This window comes from Sorex fumeus, unplaced genomic scaffold, assembly GCF_029834395.1.
Source record: "Sorex fumeus unplaced genomic scaffold, SorFum_2.1 ptg000029l, whole genome shotgun sequence".
Taxonomy (NCBI): domain Eukaryota; kingdom Metazoa; phylum Chordata; class Mammalia; order Eulipotyphla; family Soricidae; genus Sorex; species Sorex fumeus.
Genome location: NW_026606086.1, coordinates 13,643,824 through 13,661,223, shown reverse-complemented (window position 1 = coordinate 13,661,223; position 17,400 = coordinate 13,643,824). Strand labels below are relative to the sequence as shown.

Sequence of the window (17,400 nt, the reverse complement as noted above, 5' to 3'; positions counted from 1 at the left end):
TTCATGTATCACAGAAAGTTGACAAACCTTAATACTCTTTCTTATAAACTTTTCTAGAAAGCTTAAAGATATTCAAGTGCATTTCTAAGGTTGATAAATCTGAAATCCTAGGTTAACTTTTGGAAGATTCCTCAACATCTATTTGGTAAAACTCTTCAAGTTTGACTGTAATACACAGATTTATTAGCTTATAGTAAGTTAAATCTTCGACTCATTTTTTTTTTATTTTCCACCATCATCTCTTCCTATTTTCTCTGTAAATTACTCTGAAACGTAAGCTAATGAAACCAAACACTAAACAGAGGTCAAACTGATCAGTGAGTTTATTTTCTTGCATTTTCCACCAAGCAGGTGAATTTTGAAGACTACAAATTCTTCGTGTCTCACCTTAATAAAATATTCATCAGCAGGAGCTCTTCAGTTTTTATATGAGGGAAATGGTATGAGTGTTACTTTTAAACCATTACTATGCGATGAAAACAGTGAAAATACTTATAATGATGAATAAGAATGCAAATGTTTATTTTTATTCCATATGCACAGAGAAATGAATCTCCCACTGCAAACTACTACTAGTCTATTTCAAAATATATATATATATATATATTTACTCCATATCATACCCACAGAGAAATAAAATGCTGATTTTCTCCAAATCCATATGCATGGATTATTCAGGTTTATGTTTCCTATCAAGAGTAAAAAATCACCGTTGACAGCAGTGATTTTCAACACATAAAATTTACCGTTGATCTTCAAGGAGAATGATTTTTAACTCTACAATGGAAGGGAAACTATCCATCTAATAATCGGGAGCTTTTTAATTAGAATTGCACTGCAACTGAAACTCACTAAACAAATTGAAGAAATTCTGATGTACTCAGGATATCATTTTTTATACTAATATAGAGTAAAGTAAGTAAAGGCCCTCCCGTTGATCATCGATTTGCTCGAGCGGGCCCAGTAACGTCTCCATTGGAGACTTTGGTGTTACTGTTTCTGGCATATCGAATACTCTCGGTAGCTTCCCGGGCTCTCTGAGCACATATACTTCGGCAGCACATATACTAAAATTGGAACGATACAGAGAAGATTAGCATGGCCCCTGCGCAAGGATGACACGCAAATATAGAGTATAGGGTTCTTAATTACTTATGGTTTTTAACACTTTCCCTCTACAATATCTAGATCTAGATATTAATGGATATTGATATAGTAAAAGAATTCACATTCAAATTCTACTTTATGTAATCCTATTGACATTTACATGTATCATTATCCAGAATACTGTAGGTAAATTTGATTCTACTTAAATATAGTAGAGATGACCTTAATATAAGTAAAATGTGATTTTTGAAAATTATATCATGAACCAGACCACTTCTGAATATCTATAAAATCTCTGCTAGCAGTGAGCTTTCTTTAATTTACTTAAAAATATGCTTCGGATTGTACCATCATTGTATATGACCAGTGCAAATGCAACTATAAAAGACAAAAGGAGTAATCAGGAATTAACATGAATATTTCCTAATGAATTTATATAATATATTCAAAAATCTGATAAATCATATATCAATTTTCTAGAATGAAAAGCAATAATAATTAGTATATGTTCTGATGATGTAATTTTTTTATAAAACATGAAAATCTATGTATTGAGATTAAGAAAATAGATTACCTAATTAAAAGTACAGATAACAAAATACAAACATACTTACACTTATCTCAGACAATGCAACTTTTAGTTGAATAGATTATCCTGATAGCATCAGTGTATTTATATGATCCCCTCACTTGGAGCTTTCCATGTTACCACACCACTTTGGGAGGTACCATCAGAATTTCCATTAACTGTTAAGATACACAGTAGCTCTTAATCTTCCGTTTCACTTTAAAGCTAAAAAACAGTTTCTGAAAATTCAGTTTGCCCAAAAACTGTTTTTTTTTAAAAAAAAAACTGACAAAAGTTGATTTTGAAATGAATCAGAAACAGGTATGTTCTGATGTCTCTGGACAACAAATTTAAAACAATGGAATAAGATAATGTTTTCTGATGACAGTCTTGTGGATGTGCTGGACTCTCTGTGGATAAACCAAGGGTCCTTTGTGTCCAAAGTTGAACATGAATTTACAAGCTAATACAGCTTACGAAATGAAACTAATGAACTTACTTTAGACAAAGGCCATCAGAGGCGTCACTGGAATCCATATCTTTGGGGACAAAAATAATAACTTCAGTAATCTCTTAGCAAGTGCTTAGACTTAGCTGATGTGAAAAAAAAAAAAAAACAATTCCAGGACTGGAGCTATGGCACAGCTGGTAGGGCATTTGCCTTGCACACGAAGGACTTGGGTTCCATTCCCAGCATCACATATGGTCCCCTGAGCACGCCAGGAGTAATTCCTGAGTGCAGAAGCCAGAAGTACTTCCTGTGCATCGCCAACCCCTGTACATCGCCAGGTGTGACCATTACTCCACCCCCAGGAAAAAAATTCTAGGAATTCTTAAAATCAGATAATAAAGGGAAGAAGAAGCCAGAAGTGGCCTTCCCGATTTCTAGTGTGAAAACCCAGATGATCCATGAAGCACCATCAGGTGTGCTCTCTGAACCAGAAGTAATCCCTGAACAACCCTCAGGCGTGGACCTCCTCCAAACCCAATGATTCTGAAAAGAATACATCTGCGTTTTCGAGAGGAAGGATATATTTTAAAATGCTATACATATTTAACATAAAGTATACTTTGAAATGTCTATACAAATAAATATACTTTTGTATAAAAACTTTCCATATAGCATAGTGTACATTGTAAGAATTAGTGAATGCTAGAAAAATGGTAACTACTAGTCTATGGATATCTATGGACAAAAATACTCTAGCAAATATAAAGTGTTCAAATATTGAAATTAAGCCAGTAATGGTACTGTACTTATTAATGTTACTGTTATTTTAGAAACATTCAAGTAAATACACAGTAAGATGCACTCATGTAGATATATGGAAATTTTACTATGCAAACTCTTACCTAGCACTATTATTATTAAGGAGATAGATGCAGAAGCATTTGATATAAAATAGGAATATAAATTGTACTTTTTAACCTATTAAGTCCTTAAATATCTTTTATTATAAGATACTCAACAATCCAAGCTGCTAGCTCATTTGTAATAGACTGAAATCAAAAATATTCTTTTCCATATAAAAAAGAAAAGAAACATTAATTATGTGCATAAGTAATAACTTTAAAATTAAGAATTTAAAAAAGGAATGCTAGTGGGTATTATAGAAGTTAGGCGGATTTATCAATAATACTGATTACAATTTAAACCATCACTTAAGGTAATTTTATATCTTAGTAATTATCAGTGAAAGGGCACAGAATTTATTAAATGCAGCTAAGTCTATGTTTCTCATTTTCTAATAAGTTACTCATGACGTAAGCTGAGGAGAAATGTACCTGATAAGAAGAGCTTATTCAATTTATCTTTCGATTTTAAGTCGTATTTTTGTTGTTAATTAGTGTATTGTTCATGCCTTGAGTAATAACCCTTTAAAAACAATATTATACACACATCTTCTCCCACTGAATAAATTGTTTTTCCATCCTTTTATTTTCATTTTCAAAGGTACTTCAGCTTATTATAGTAATTATCAGTATTTTGCTAACATTAATTTTTTTTTATTTCGAAGTAACTGGTCAGAGGTTTCATAGTAAAGTTTAACGCTATTTCATGAAGTGTTATCATAAGTACTCCTTGGTTTCTAGATGATATAAATTTTTAGCTATTTCAAAAGTTTTATGTTTCATTTTCACCCTTCTATTTTCCAGTCCATATTTGTGAAAGAGTTTTTCTTTCTCCAGTGTATACTCTTAGATAGTTAGTCAAGGATAAAACATTGAAGAATTTTGGGCTAATTTTTGATATTTCAATTCTATTCATTGATTTTTGTGTCCGTTTTTGTATTTTACATCACGGGAAGCTAGCCAGGCTCTGCCATGCAGGCAAGATACTCTCGGTAGCTTACCTGGCTCTCCAAGAGGGGCGGAGGAATCGAAGCAGGTCGCCATGTTGGCTGCATGCAAGGCAAAAACCCTACCGCTGTGCTATCGCTCCAGCCCAAGGTCCCTAGATAGTACAGTAAATAAGATGTTCTGACACATATTTGATTCCTAGCAGAACATGGTCACCTGAACATTGACAGATTCAGCCCTGGAAGCCCAAGTCACTTGTCTATGGATAATAAGAATTGCATCTGTTATCTCTTGAATTGAACCACCAGGATTATGGACTCTGGTGGGGTCGCTGAGTTCCTTGAGCCTCGCTTGGCCTCCCCCATTCCCGATTATACTTCATTGAAAAGTGGGTTTATGTTATGTACTAAAACATAAAATGCCCTCTTCCTGTTCGCCACCATAACTGTCCCAGTCTTATTTCTCCCCCAGATCAGTAAGCCCGTCAGTATTCAAACCTGGGACTCCGCATACGTGCACTAGGCGTCCTCTAGGACCTGGGACGCTCACCATTCCTGAACCACTTCCTGTTCGCCCCCAACGCTGTGCCAGTCTTCTTCCATGCCCAGGGTGTACCCCCCAAACACACCAAGTACCCGAAGGGGGCGTGGCCTCGCCAGAAGTGGGTGTGGTTTTGGCAGAAGTGGTGTGGACTAGTTTTTGACTGTGGGCACTCAAACGGTCACAGTACATTACCCAGACCCAGCATTCTTGTGTGTCATCTGAGTAACCATAAATCCCCACCAATATGAAGAAACAAAGCAAATCCCCACCAAGAGGGGGGACAAAAAAAGAGTCCAGAAGCCTCAAAAGGTGCTACTCACCTAAGGGAACTCTCTGAGAAAGAATTCAGATATGAGGTAATGGAGATATTCAATGAACTCAATAAAACAGTGAGACAGATATCCTGTCAATTAAAGGAGGTCATGAATCAAAACAATGGATGGACAATCGAGAAAATTCAGGAAGGAATAAGAGCAGAAATTGGAAAGCTACACACAGAAATGTCAAGAATAAAAGATTCCGTAGATGAAATAAAAATCTCAGTCTATGCCATCAACAGTAGATTGGCCGCAGCTGAAGACACAATCAGTGACCTGGAAGATCAGCTGCACCAAGCCAACAGGCAACAACAAACAATGGCAGGAGACCTCAAAATTGCTGTAGGGAGAATCAGAGTCCTAGGAGATGATTCTAAGAGGAACAACATTAGAATCATTGGAGTACCAGAAGGTCAGGGAAACAATCTCAATGAAAAAGCCACAGTCAAACAAATCATTGCTAAAAAATTCCCAGAGCTCAAAAATGCAGTCATTCAGAATCAAGAAGCCTGAAGGTTGCCAGATAAAAGAGACCCTAACAAAAACACTCCAGACATATAGTTAGAATGATGGATGCCACAAATAGTGACACAATACTGCAAGCAACAAAGTCAAAGAAGGAAAACACATACAAAGGAGCACCCTTTCTATTCACAGCAGGTCTCTTAGAGGAAACCCTCCAAGCCCGAAAGCAATGGTGGGCTATAGAGAAAAACTCACTGAAATGAACGCTTCACCAAGAATACTCTATTCTGCTAAACTCTCACTGAAACTTGAAGGAACAGTACCCAGTGTTGTGGATAAACAACAGCTCAGAAACATCATAGACTCAAAACACAATAGTAGCCATAGATTTCAATATTGCCTTATCACTGCTAGATAGATCAACAATAGCAAAACTAAGCAAGGAAAAATTGATTTCAAAGGAAGAAATAGAAGAGAGAGGGCTTATAGACCTATAGGGGGCTTTTCACCCCCCAAACAAAGAATGAACATTCTTCTCCAATGCACAAGGAACATTTTCCAAAATAGACCATGTGCTAGAACACAAAACATACCTCAATAAAACCAGGAAGATAGAAATCAGGAAGAGTGTTGATACTTCAACAATCTTTTCAGACCACAATGCACAGAGAATAAAAGTGAATCACACACAGACATGGAAAACCAAATCAAAGACATGGAAATTAAACAACTCTATGTTGAACAAGGAGTGGGTCAGGAAGGAAGTCAAGGGCTAAAACAAAAGATACCTGGAAAGAAATGAGAATGAAGATGAGCTACCAGAACATACGGGATGCAGCTAAAGCCTTGTTAAGGGGAAAATGTATAGCTCTGCAAGCATTTATCAGGAAGGAAGAAAGGGCCCACATAAACAACTTGACTTCACAACTCAAGATCTTAGATACGAACCAACGAAAGGACCCCAAACCGGGTAGAAGAAAATAGATCATAAAACTTAAAGCAGAAACCAACGACATGGAAACAGGTAAAACAATCCGAAAGATCAATGAAACCAAATGCTTGTTTGTAGTTTATAATAAAAAATAAACAAATAAATAGAAGAAATTATCAACGGAGACATTATTATTCTCATTAGGCAAATACTGTCAGATGATTGGAACAAAAAAATTGTAATAAAATAAAAAGTATAAAATGCAAAAATTTTAATTAAGCAAATGGAAAATATAGTGAGTCATCAAGAGCAGTTGTAAATTTTGTAGATAAAGTTTATTTAAAGATTTTCATAGCAAAATTTCCATACCAAAGTACCCCAGAATTAAAAAGAGGGATGGGTACTTGATTATTCTATAACTGAAACCCAAGCACAAATATTTGTAACTCTACAACTGTACCTCAAAAATAAATATAGTCATCCATCTCGTCTCCAGCATGCTCCTCTTTATCTTTGCAATTAAGAAATTATTTATTATATAATCAAATATATTATTTACATAATTACCATTAAAATGAGTCTCAAGTTTAATTGTATTAGTTAAATTAGGCCTTTTCTGGGTGTTGGGAGAATCTTTCCATTCTGAAAGTAGACTACAGACTAAACACGGTTGCCACTCAATGCCTCTTTTGCAAAACACAACACCCAAAAGGAGAGAGAGAACAAAAGAGAATACCCTGACACAGAGGCAGGGTGGGATGGGGGGATGGGTTGTGGGAGGGATACTGGGACCCGTGGTGGTGGAAAATGGGCACTGGTTGAGGGATGGATCATTGTACAATTGAAACCCAAGCACAAAAATTTGTAAATCTACAACTGTACCTCATGGTGTTTCACTAACAAAAATTTTAAAAAAATGTAAATTATGGAGAATGGGCACTGGTGGATGGATGGTACTTGATCATTGGGTAACTGAAACCCAAGCACAAAAATTTGTAAGTATACAACTATACCTCATGGTGTTTCACTAATAAAAATTAAAAAAAAAAACTTAGGCCCTTCCTAATGAAAGTTTTAATATAATTTCCCAAATAAAATCAGCTTGCTTCTAAAATCATGGATAAATAAATGTAAGAAATTGTAAATTATTTAAGTGTACACAATTTTTCATCTTAACTTCAATAGCCGGCATCCCATATGGTACCGCAGTACCTGCCAGGAGAGATCCCTGAGCACAGAGTCAGAAATAAATCCTGAATATCACCGGGTGTGTCCCACAAATTAGAAAAAAAGAAATATTTCATCAAACACTTTTAAACTATATTTTATACCTATGAAAATACTATTAAGAAAATATTAAATTAAATTCTAGATATTAGACATCATCCTTTTCTTTTTGACTTTTTGGTCGTCCCACCAATGCTGCAGGTTTAGTCCTTGCTCAGCACTCAAAAATTAGTACTGTGTGTACTCGAGGGTTCCATGGGATACCAAGGATTGAACCTGGGTCAGGTGAATGCAAAACAAATGCATTACCCATTATTCTATCATGCCTCCAGCCCCTCAGACATCTTGCTTAGTACAGTTTTAGTCTTACTTTTAAAGCTGCACAAAACTATCTCTCAAATCTTTTATTTAAAACTCACTGTTATATTCATTTATTTTATATCATAAGTTTAATGTCTTATAATTAATTATGTCTTTTTATATGTGGATATAATCTAGAGTTCTATAATTATTCCAATTTTATATCTGAAAGAAATATATCTGTTTATGTAAATAGATATAGATATATATGGAAATAAATAACATGATAAAACTGGGTATATAATCATTTACATATATAGTAATGTCAGATACAAATATCTGGAGGGTAGATTACTCATTCTTAAATACTTTTTTCTCATGTTCTATTGTTTTTTTAAAATCTTGTGTTTGTCTATGAGGAAGAGTACATCTGATTATATCAAACTTGGTATCAATGTGAACAGTATAAAAGGAAGTAAAAGTAAAATAAAACAAAACATGTTTATACACAGTCATGGCAGCATATGCCTAATTCCTAGAGAGCAGAAGTTTTTTCCCTAAATCATTCAAGGCTTGAATGACTTGTTTGTTTCTCAGGGTATAAATAAATGGGCTTATCGTAGGTGATATGGAAGTAGCTAACAAAGTAATCCCTTTGTTAATTCTCATTACATCTTTTCCTGTAGGTTTCACATAGATAAAGATAAGACTGCCATAAGTTATGGAAACCACAATCATGTGAGAGGAACAGGTAGAAAATGCCTTTTTCCTTTGCTGAGCAGAGGGGAATCGAAAAATAGTTTGAATGATACTAATGTAGGACCAAGCCACAAACATGAGAGTAGCAAAGAGTAAAAATACAGCATAGATAATAATCAACTTCTGTATAAATTGTGTGTCTGAGCATGATATCGTTATAATAGCATCAACATCACAAGCAAAGTGATCGAGGGCATTATTATCACAAAACTCTAGTCCCATTACCACGCTAACAAGTGGAATTAACAACAACAGTGTAATCACCCAGCAGCAGAAAAGAAGTCTTCTGCAGACCCGATGATTCATAATAGTCATGTAATGAAGAGGTTTACAGATGGCGACATATCGATCATAGGACATAGTGGCCAGGAGGAAAAATTCTGTTAGACCAAATAGACATACAAAAAACAATTGAAATGCACACGCATAATAGGTAATTGTTTTATCACCTGTTGATATACTGTATAAAAATCTAGGAATAGCAACAGAAGTGAATAAAATCTCCAAGATGGAAAAATTTTGCAGAAAATAGTACATAGCCGTTTTTAGGCGGGCATCCACTAATGTGATGACAAGGATGATCAGGTTTCCAGTAATGCTCAGCAGGTAGGTGATAAGTAGAAATATAAAAAGCAGAATCTGCAAGTGTGGGTCATCTGTCAATCCGAGAAGGATGAAAGTGATTATTGCTGTGTGATTTCTCATTCTGGCTTCTGACTTCTCAAGCTATGTGTAAAACAGAGGTAATGAGAGGAAGGAGAAAATACTATTCCTTTTGGATCGACATTGGTTAGAAAAATTGAGTAATTCCCATCTTTGACTCTTTGGTGACTACTTGCAAACATTAATTTTTTTGATTTTTAGTGTCATTCAATGATTACAATCTTAGTTTTTAAAATAAGGAGTAAAAATTGAAATAGGTGTAGCACCTACTTATGCATAAGTATGTGCTCTGCATAATAAACTACAATTAACTGAAATCTTCATAAAAAGACTAACATTCATTTTATTTTTCTTGTTTTATTCACATTTTTTAAAACAGTTACCCTCTAACACTTCAACTGTTATGAATCCTTTGCAAGTATACCTCATTAAAATATATATTAACATGAAATTAATGTTATGATCTCTTAGAGAAAATATTATTTGAAAAACAAAATCATCTTAGATTTTTTAATTATCAGTAATTATAATTATCATATTATATAATTATAATTATGAATAATATCAATTAAGTATAAAAAGACCATTTGCCACATTTTCATAAATTTATTTCAAATTTTACACTGTTCTTTATAATAAACTGATTCACATCGTTTAATTTTCTGTAGGTGAAATGACATCAAAAACAGTAATATCTATTTTCTTCCCCAAACTTCTCTATATCAAAAAACTGAATTTTATTCTAGTTTCATTGCCAAGATTTCAAATATTTTTCTTTCCTGCAAAAGATTTATCACATAAGATTGTTTCTTAAGGAGCTGGAGCGTTAGCACAGCGGGTAGGGCATTTGCCTTGCACGCGGCCAACACAGGTTCAATTCACAGCATCCCATATGGTCCCCTGAGCAGCGCCAGGAGTAACTCCTGAGTGCAGAGCCAGGAATAACCCCTGTGCATTGCCGGGTGTCATCAGAAAAAAAAAAAAAAAGAATGTTTCTTCAAAATAAAAATAGTTTTGAAGACTCTGTTCTACTACAATTCATTTATAGAGGTCTACTTCAGGCAGTACTCACTTGAACCAGTAAACCTGGTACTTCTATTTCCATCCTGCAAAGTTAGTCACAAAGAATTAGACAAACACAGTCATTGTCCAAACAACATGGTGTACTGAATACTCCCAAACAAGAGGCTGGTTGGCTGTTTGTTAGTATAACATCAACTTACTCCAGGTTCTAGCTACCTCGGTCACTGTTTATGAGTTAATATTCTCTATTAAGAAGAAAGGCTAAAATATTTACATGATGATCACATAGGTAATAGATAATAAGCAAATACATTTAATATTAAAGTTATTGAAGTTATGGCATTGAAGCCATTGAAGTTATGGCAACCTCCTGTTCGGTCCTTGCAGGATGTTTCATGTTTAGCTGCACATTTGCAACTCCCAGTGTTTAAATTCGGCTAAACTTATTTTAGCCGGGAGTTTGTCCCAACACTTCGCTTTTATTAGTGGGACGGTTTCTCACTGTGTACCATTATATACCATTATCAAATGGTTCCATGTTACCTATGAAATTTTGGAATGATTATGACTCTTTGTTTTTTTAATAGCCCACCTTGTTCCTCTTAAGTAAACATGCATAGATCAAATCACAAATACATAAGACAAAGTACTGAATCAGCGGACTGCTGAAAATACATTCTTATTATTCAGTTGCTTTTTATGAAGCTAGTCAAAAGATATTGCTTCAATTTATCAAGTCTTCTGTATTATCAAGCCTTAGTCGATCCAGGTTCATTTCCCAGCACCACATATGATTTCCTGAATAATGCTAGTTGTGGTTTCTGAGCATAGAGCTATGGGAACATGCTGAGTTCTTCTGGATATGGACCCTAAATTAAAATATATATTTACTGATAGGCAGGTAGAGAAACAGTTCCTATTAGGTGACATGTTGATGGTTAAAGATATCTTGATGGCTAAAAACTTTTTTCTTTGCCATTTCTTTACTATGATTTGACACCTACATTACAACATTCGGGAATTTTATGTTTCATGAAATCTGTGTTCTTGGGTTTTCTTTAATGCTTCTTATCCATCCACACTAGGATTCCCTTTGCCTTTTCATAGTACTCTATATGACAGTTGTATTCCTCAGATTTTGTCTCTATTTTTTCTACTCTGCTTATCTATGCACACTCAATGAACATTACTTAAAATCGTGAATTCAGTTTTGAATTCAGAATTTGATTAATAATCACTGTGATCATTAATCACTTGTAGATTTCATAATTTATTAAATTTTACATGTACAGTATACAATATTACCTCCTACATGCAAATATAATTTCTTCTCATTTATTGCTAGATATACTAAAAGTCAATGCTAACATTTATTGCCTATTGATCTATATTCACAATTGAAAGCAATCTGTATTGTTTTTGACATATATCTATCTTGAACATTGTTTCAAATAAACTATTTCATATTTAATTTGTTGTTTTCATATGCCTAATTTGACCATTTTATTCAGTTTTTCTACTGGAGTAAAGTAAAAATTTGGTGACAAGTTGTAGAAACTAACTTTAAAAAATATTATATTATGCCAGCCATTACATACAGAGATGGACCATCTGCTTGGGAAAATTTCTATTCACTCACTGTCCATTTACTTTCTTCTTACCCCATTCCAGTTTTTATTCTCATGGATGTTTGACAATTTTGGTTACTTTCTAGGGTTTTCTTCTAGATTCTTCATAGGTGTCTTTATGACTCATCATCATGACATTCGGTACCTTGCCAAACATTTTGTCATATCCTTATCATGTTGTGGGAAAAAACATTTTCTTAATATTTTATCTTGTTAATAGCATAAAAGATATAATCAGAAGCAAAAGTTAATTATAGGCATCAACGTATTTTCATGTCAGATGAAACGACTACATTTCCTCATTCTTTGGTCCTTAATTTGGAGGTCTGCACATAGCAATGCCAAAGGATCATTATCAGGGGAAATCAGTAGAGAAACGAGTAGGTTTTGCTCTTACCTTCTCCACTATGCCTGAAATATTTTTTTTATAGGTTGCCTCAAAATTGAAACTTCCGATACTTTACAAATCCCAGAGAAATTACCTTTTTAAATTTAGTAAAAAATTTTATTCAAGAGGTTGTTCCTAATCTTATCAAAATTGATCATGAGCCCAAAGAAATAGTGCAAGTCTCTTGCTGAAGCCACATGACCTCATGAGCGACTGCGTGAGCTTGCTAGGCATAGCCTCTTTTAAAAATCCACAAGTAGACAAAAACAAAAAAAGTTAAAATTAGAAACTGAGTGTCTGCTACAAATATGTGTCTGTGAGTATGTGTATCTCTCTATATGTATGCATGTGTTAATTGGGTGTCTATATTATTCTTAAATACTGCAAAATAATATTGAAATACTCAGTATGTCTTCAAGTTCTCCTTTTAGATGCACTGTAGCCCTATCCTTCCTTTATTCATCGATTTGCTGGAGCGGGACAAGTAACATTGTAAGACTAGTTGTTACAGTGTTTGGCATATCAAATACATCACTGGTAGCTTGCCAGGCTTGGTCAGGCGGGTGAGATACAATTGGTAGCTTGCTGGGTTTTCCAAGAGGAGCAGAGGAATTGAACTGGGGTTGGCCAGGTCGACCGCATGTAAGGCAAACACGCCACCCACTGTGCTATCGCTCCAGCCCCTACTTTTAGTTAACTAAAAATATGATAATCATTCAGTAGCCCGAGATATAATTTATACTATTATTCATTTTATAGAGAAAAGTGTCTGTGAGCTAGTTATTACTTATTTACTTTATGTATTATAAAAGTTTCTAAACTTCTTTCTCAATCTCACATTTAATTACACAAGTAATTTTACAAAAGTAATCTCGGTGAAGAGATGAAAAGTAATATTCTTATGTTTGATTTTCCAATGTTATAATGAGACTAATGAAATATTTCCAACACTTGCACATGATGTTTGAAGAAATGCTAATTGAGGACAATGTCTCAATTCTCAGAGACATTAAGACATATATTTATCAGAAGATAAGAGATTTGAAAAATGTTTTGTATAATTGATTCTAAAAGGGCATCTACCATGATGGTTCTTTACCAACTTCTACTTACCTGGTGGCAAAATAAATAACCAAGAAAAAATTAAATTTCTAGATTTAGGGCAGGAGCGATAGCACATAGGGTAGGGAGTTTGTTTGCCTTGCACATGGCCGAATGGTTTCGATTCCCAGCATCCCATATAGTCCCCTGAGCACCGCCAGGAGTAATTCCTGAGTGCAGAGCCAGGACTAACCCCGGTGCATAGCCGGGCATGACCGCAAAAAAAGAATACTCCAGATTTATTACTCTTGCATATATTTAAGCAAAATAAAACAGAAAATATACCAGTATCCTAAACATACAGAAAAATTCTTCAAAAAAATCAGAGAATTTTTCTTTCTTCAAAACATGTACAAAATTAGAATTATCTATTTTTTAGACCTGCAAAAAATGGACATTTTTAGAATTTCTTGAGTGAAATTCCCTTTACTGAACTTTCAATTCTAAATAATCTTTCCAATTATCCTCTTTTATTTTTCTTCTTCTGTCAAATTGATGTGCAGAATGAAAAAGAGTAAATTTTCTCATAACAATCTGTGATTATAATTTAATATTATAATCTATTGCAGAATATAATATAATATAGAAATACACAGAATTAAACAGATGTCATATATCGCAGGCAAGTTGACAAAACTTAATACAATTTCTTATAAACTTTTCTAGAAAGCATAAAGATATTCAAGTGCATTTCTAAGGTTTCTACATCTGAAATCCTAGGTTAACTTTTGGAAGTTTCCTCAACAAATGTTTAGTAAAACTCTTCAAGTTTGACTGCAATACACAGATTTATTAGCTTTTAGTAAGGTAAATCTTCGATTCATTTTTTTTTATTTTCCATCCACTTCTCTTCCTATTTTCTCTGTAAATTACTCTGAAATGTAAGCTAATGAAACCAAACACTAAACAAAGGTCAAAGTCATCAGTGAGTTTATTTTCTTGCATTTTCCACCAAGCAGGTGGATTTTGAGGACTAAAAATTCTTCGTGTCTCAACTTAATAAAATATTCATCATCAGGAGCACTTCAGTTTTTATATGAGGGAAATGGTATGAGTATTCCTTTTAAACCATTACTATGCAATGAAAACAGTGAAAATGCTTATAATGATGAATAAGAATGCAAATGTTTATTTTTACTCCATATGCACAGAAAAATGAATCTCCCACTGCAAACTACTATTAGTCTATTTCAAAATATATATATTTACTCCATATCATACCCACAGAGAAATAAAATGCTGATTTTCTCCAAATCCATATGCATGGATTATTCAGGTTTATGTTTCCTATCAAGAGTAAAAGTTCACCGTTGACAGCAGTGATTTTCAACACATAGAATATACCGTTGATCTTAAAAAGGAAAGATTTTTAACTCTACAATGGAAGGGAAACTATCCATCTAATAATCAGGAGCTTTTTAATTAGAATTCAACTGAAACTGAAACTCACTAAACAAATTGAAGGAATTCTGATGTACGTAGGACTTCATTTTTTATACTAACTAATATAGAGTGTTGGGTTCTCAAACACTTATGGTTTTTTAACACTTCCCTCTACAATATCTAGATCTAGATATTAATGGATATTGATATAGTAAAAGAATTCACATTCAAATTCTACTTTATGTAATCCTATTGACATTTACATGTATCATTAATCAGAATACTGTAGGTAAATTTGATTCTACTTAAATATAGTAGAGATGACCTTAATAAAAGTAAAATGTGATTTCTGAAAATTATATCATGAACCAGACCACTTCTGAATATCTATCAAATCTCTGCTAGCAGTGAGCTTTCCTTCATTTATTTAAAAATAGGCTTCGGACTGTAACATCATTGAATATGACCAGTGCAAATGCAACTATAAAAGAAAAAAGGAGTAATCAGGAATTAACATGAATATTTCCTAATGAATTTATATAATATGTTCATAAATCTTATAATTCATATATGAATTTTCTAGAATGAAAAGCAATAGTAATTAGTATATGTTCTGATGATATATTTTTTATAAATCATGAAAATCTATATATTGAGATTAAGAATATAGAGTACCTAATTAAAAAGTACAGATAATAAAATACAAACATACTTACACTTATGTCAGACAATACAACTTTTAGTTGAATAGATTATCCTGATAGCATCAGTGTGTTTATATGATCCCCTCACTTGGAGCTTTACATGTTACCACACCGCTTTGGGAGCTACCACCAGAATTTCCATTAACTGTTAAGATACACTGTTGCTCAGAAGCTTCCGTTTCACTTTAAAGCTAGAAAACAGTTTCTGAAAATTATGTTTGCCCAAAAACTGTGTTGTTTTTTTAAAAAAGAAACCTGGCAAATGTTGATTTCAAAATGAATCAGAAAAAGGTATGGTCTGATGTCTCTGAACAACGAATTTAAAACAATGAAATAAGATAATGTTTTCTGATGATAGTCTTGTGGATGTGTTGGACTCTCTGTGGATAAACCAAGGGTCCTTTGTGTCCAAAGTTCAACATGAATTTACAAGATAATAAAGCTTACGAAATGAAACTAATGAACTTTTTTTAGGAAAAGGCCATCAGAGGCGTCATTGAGATCCATATCTTTAGGGACAAAAATAATAACTTGAGCAATCTCTTAGCAAGTGCTTAGATTTTGCTGATGTAAAAAAAAACAAAAACAATTCCAGGGCTGGAGCTATGGCACAGCGGATAGGGCATTTGCCTTGCACACGAAGGACTTGGGTTCCATTCCCAGCATCCCATATGGTTCCCTGAGTATGCCACGAGTAATTCCTGAGTACATGAGTCAGGGATAAACCCTGTGCTTCGCCAACCCCTGTGCATTGCCAGGTGTGACCGTCACCCCCATCCCCAGATAAAAAGTTCTAGGAATTCTTAATGTCATATAATAAAGTGAAGAAGAAGCCAAAAGTGGCCTTCCCCGATTTCTAGCGTGAAAACCCAGATGATCCATGAAGCACCATGAGGTGTGATCTCTGAACCAGGAGTAATCCCTGAACAACCCCCGGGCATGGACCTCCTCCCAACCTCAATGTTTCTGAAAAGAATACATCTATGTTTTCGAGAGGAAGAATATATTTTAAAATACTATACATATTTAACATAAAGTATACTTTGAAATGTCTATACAAATAAATATAGCTTTGTACCAAAACTATCCATATAGCATAGTGTACATTGTAAGAATAAGTGAATGCTAGAAAAATGATAACTACTAGTCTATGGATATCTATGGACAAAAATACTCTAGCAAATATAAAGTGTTCAAATATTGAAATTAAGCCTGTAATTTTACTGTACTTATTAATGTTACTGTCATTTTAAAACTAATCAAGTAAATACACAATAAGATGCACTCATGTAGATATATGGAAATTTTACTATGCAAACTCTTACCTAGCACTATTATTATTAAGGAGATTGATGCAGAAGCATTTGATATAAAATAGAAATATAATTTGTATTTTTAACTTATTAAGGCCTTAAATATCTTTTATTATAAGATACTCAACAATCCAAGTTGCTAGCTCATTCATAATAGACTGAAAACAATAATATTTTTTTCCATATAAAACAGAAAAGAAACATTAATTATGTGTATAAGTAATAACTTTAAAAGTTAGAATTTAAAAAAGGAATGCTAGTAGGTATTATAGAAGTTAGGCGGACTTATCAATAATACTGTTTACAATTTAAAACAACACTTAAGATAATTTCATATCTTAGTAATTATCAGTGAAAGGACACAGAATTTTTTAAATGCAGCTAATTCTATGTTTCTCATTTTCTAATAAATTACTCATGATGTAAGCTGAGGAGAAATGTCCTGATAAGAAATGCTTATTCAATTTATCTTTCGTTTTTTAAGTCCTATTTTTGTTGTTCATAAGTGTATTGTTCCTTGCCTTGAATAATAACCCTTTATAAACAATATTATGCACACATCTTCTCCCACTGAATTAGTTGTTTTTCCATCCTGCTTTTATTTTCATTTTCAAAGGTACTTCAGCTTAGTATAGTGTTTATCAGTATTGTGTTAACATTATTTTTTTTTATTTCGATA

The 17,400-nt window shown here is 33.6% G+C and overlaps 1 protein-coding gene and 1 non-coding gene across 2 annotated transcripts; one reads left to right on the top strand and one right to left on the bottom strand.

The window, feature by feature from the left end:
• Nucleotides 1-1,047: 1,047 nt before the first annotated feature.
• Nucleotides 1,048-1,151, top strand: LOC130024983 (U6 spliceosomal RNA). The gene has a single exon (XR_008792625.1). It is a non-coding gene; the product is annotated as a U6 spliceosomal RNA (small nuclear RNA).
• A 7,136-nt stretch (nt 1,152-8,287) lies between these two features.
• On the bottom strand, nt 8,288-8,878 carry LOC130024646 (olfactory receptor 6C2-like). The gene has a single exon (XM_056115346.1). The coding sequence runs from the start codon at nt 8,876-8,878 to the stop codon at nt 8,288-8,290; it is 591 nt and encodes a 196-aa protein (XP_055971321.1).
• Nucleotides 8,879-17,400: the final 8,522 nt, after the last annotated feature.

Coding starts and splice junctions, on each gene's coding strand:
- LOC130024646 (XM_056115346.1), bottom strand. CDS start 8,878: ATGTCCTATGATCGATATGTCGCCATCTGTAAACCTCTTCATTACATG.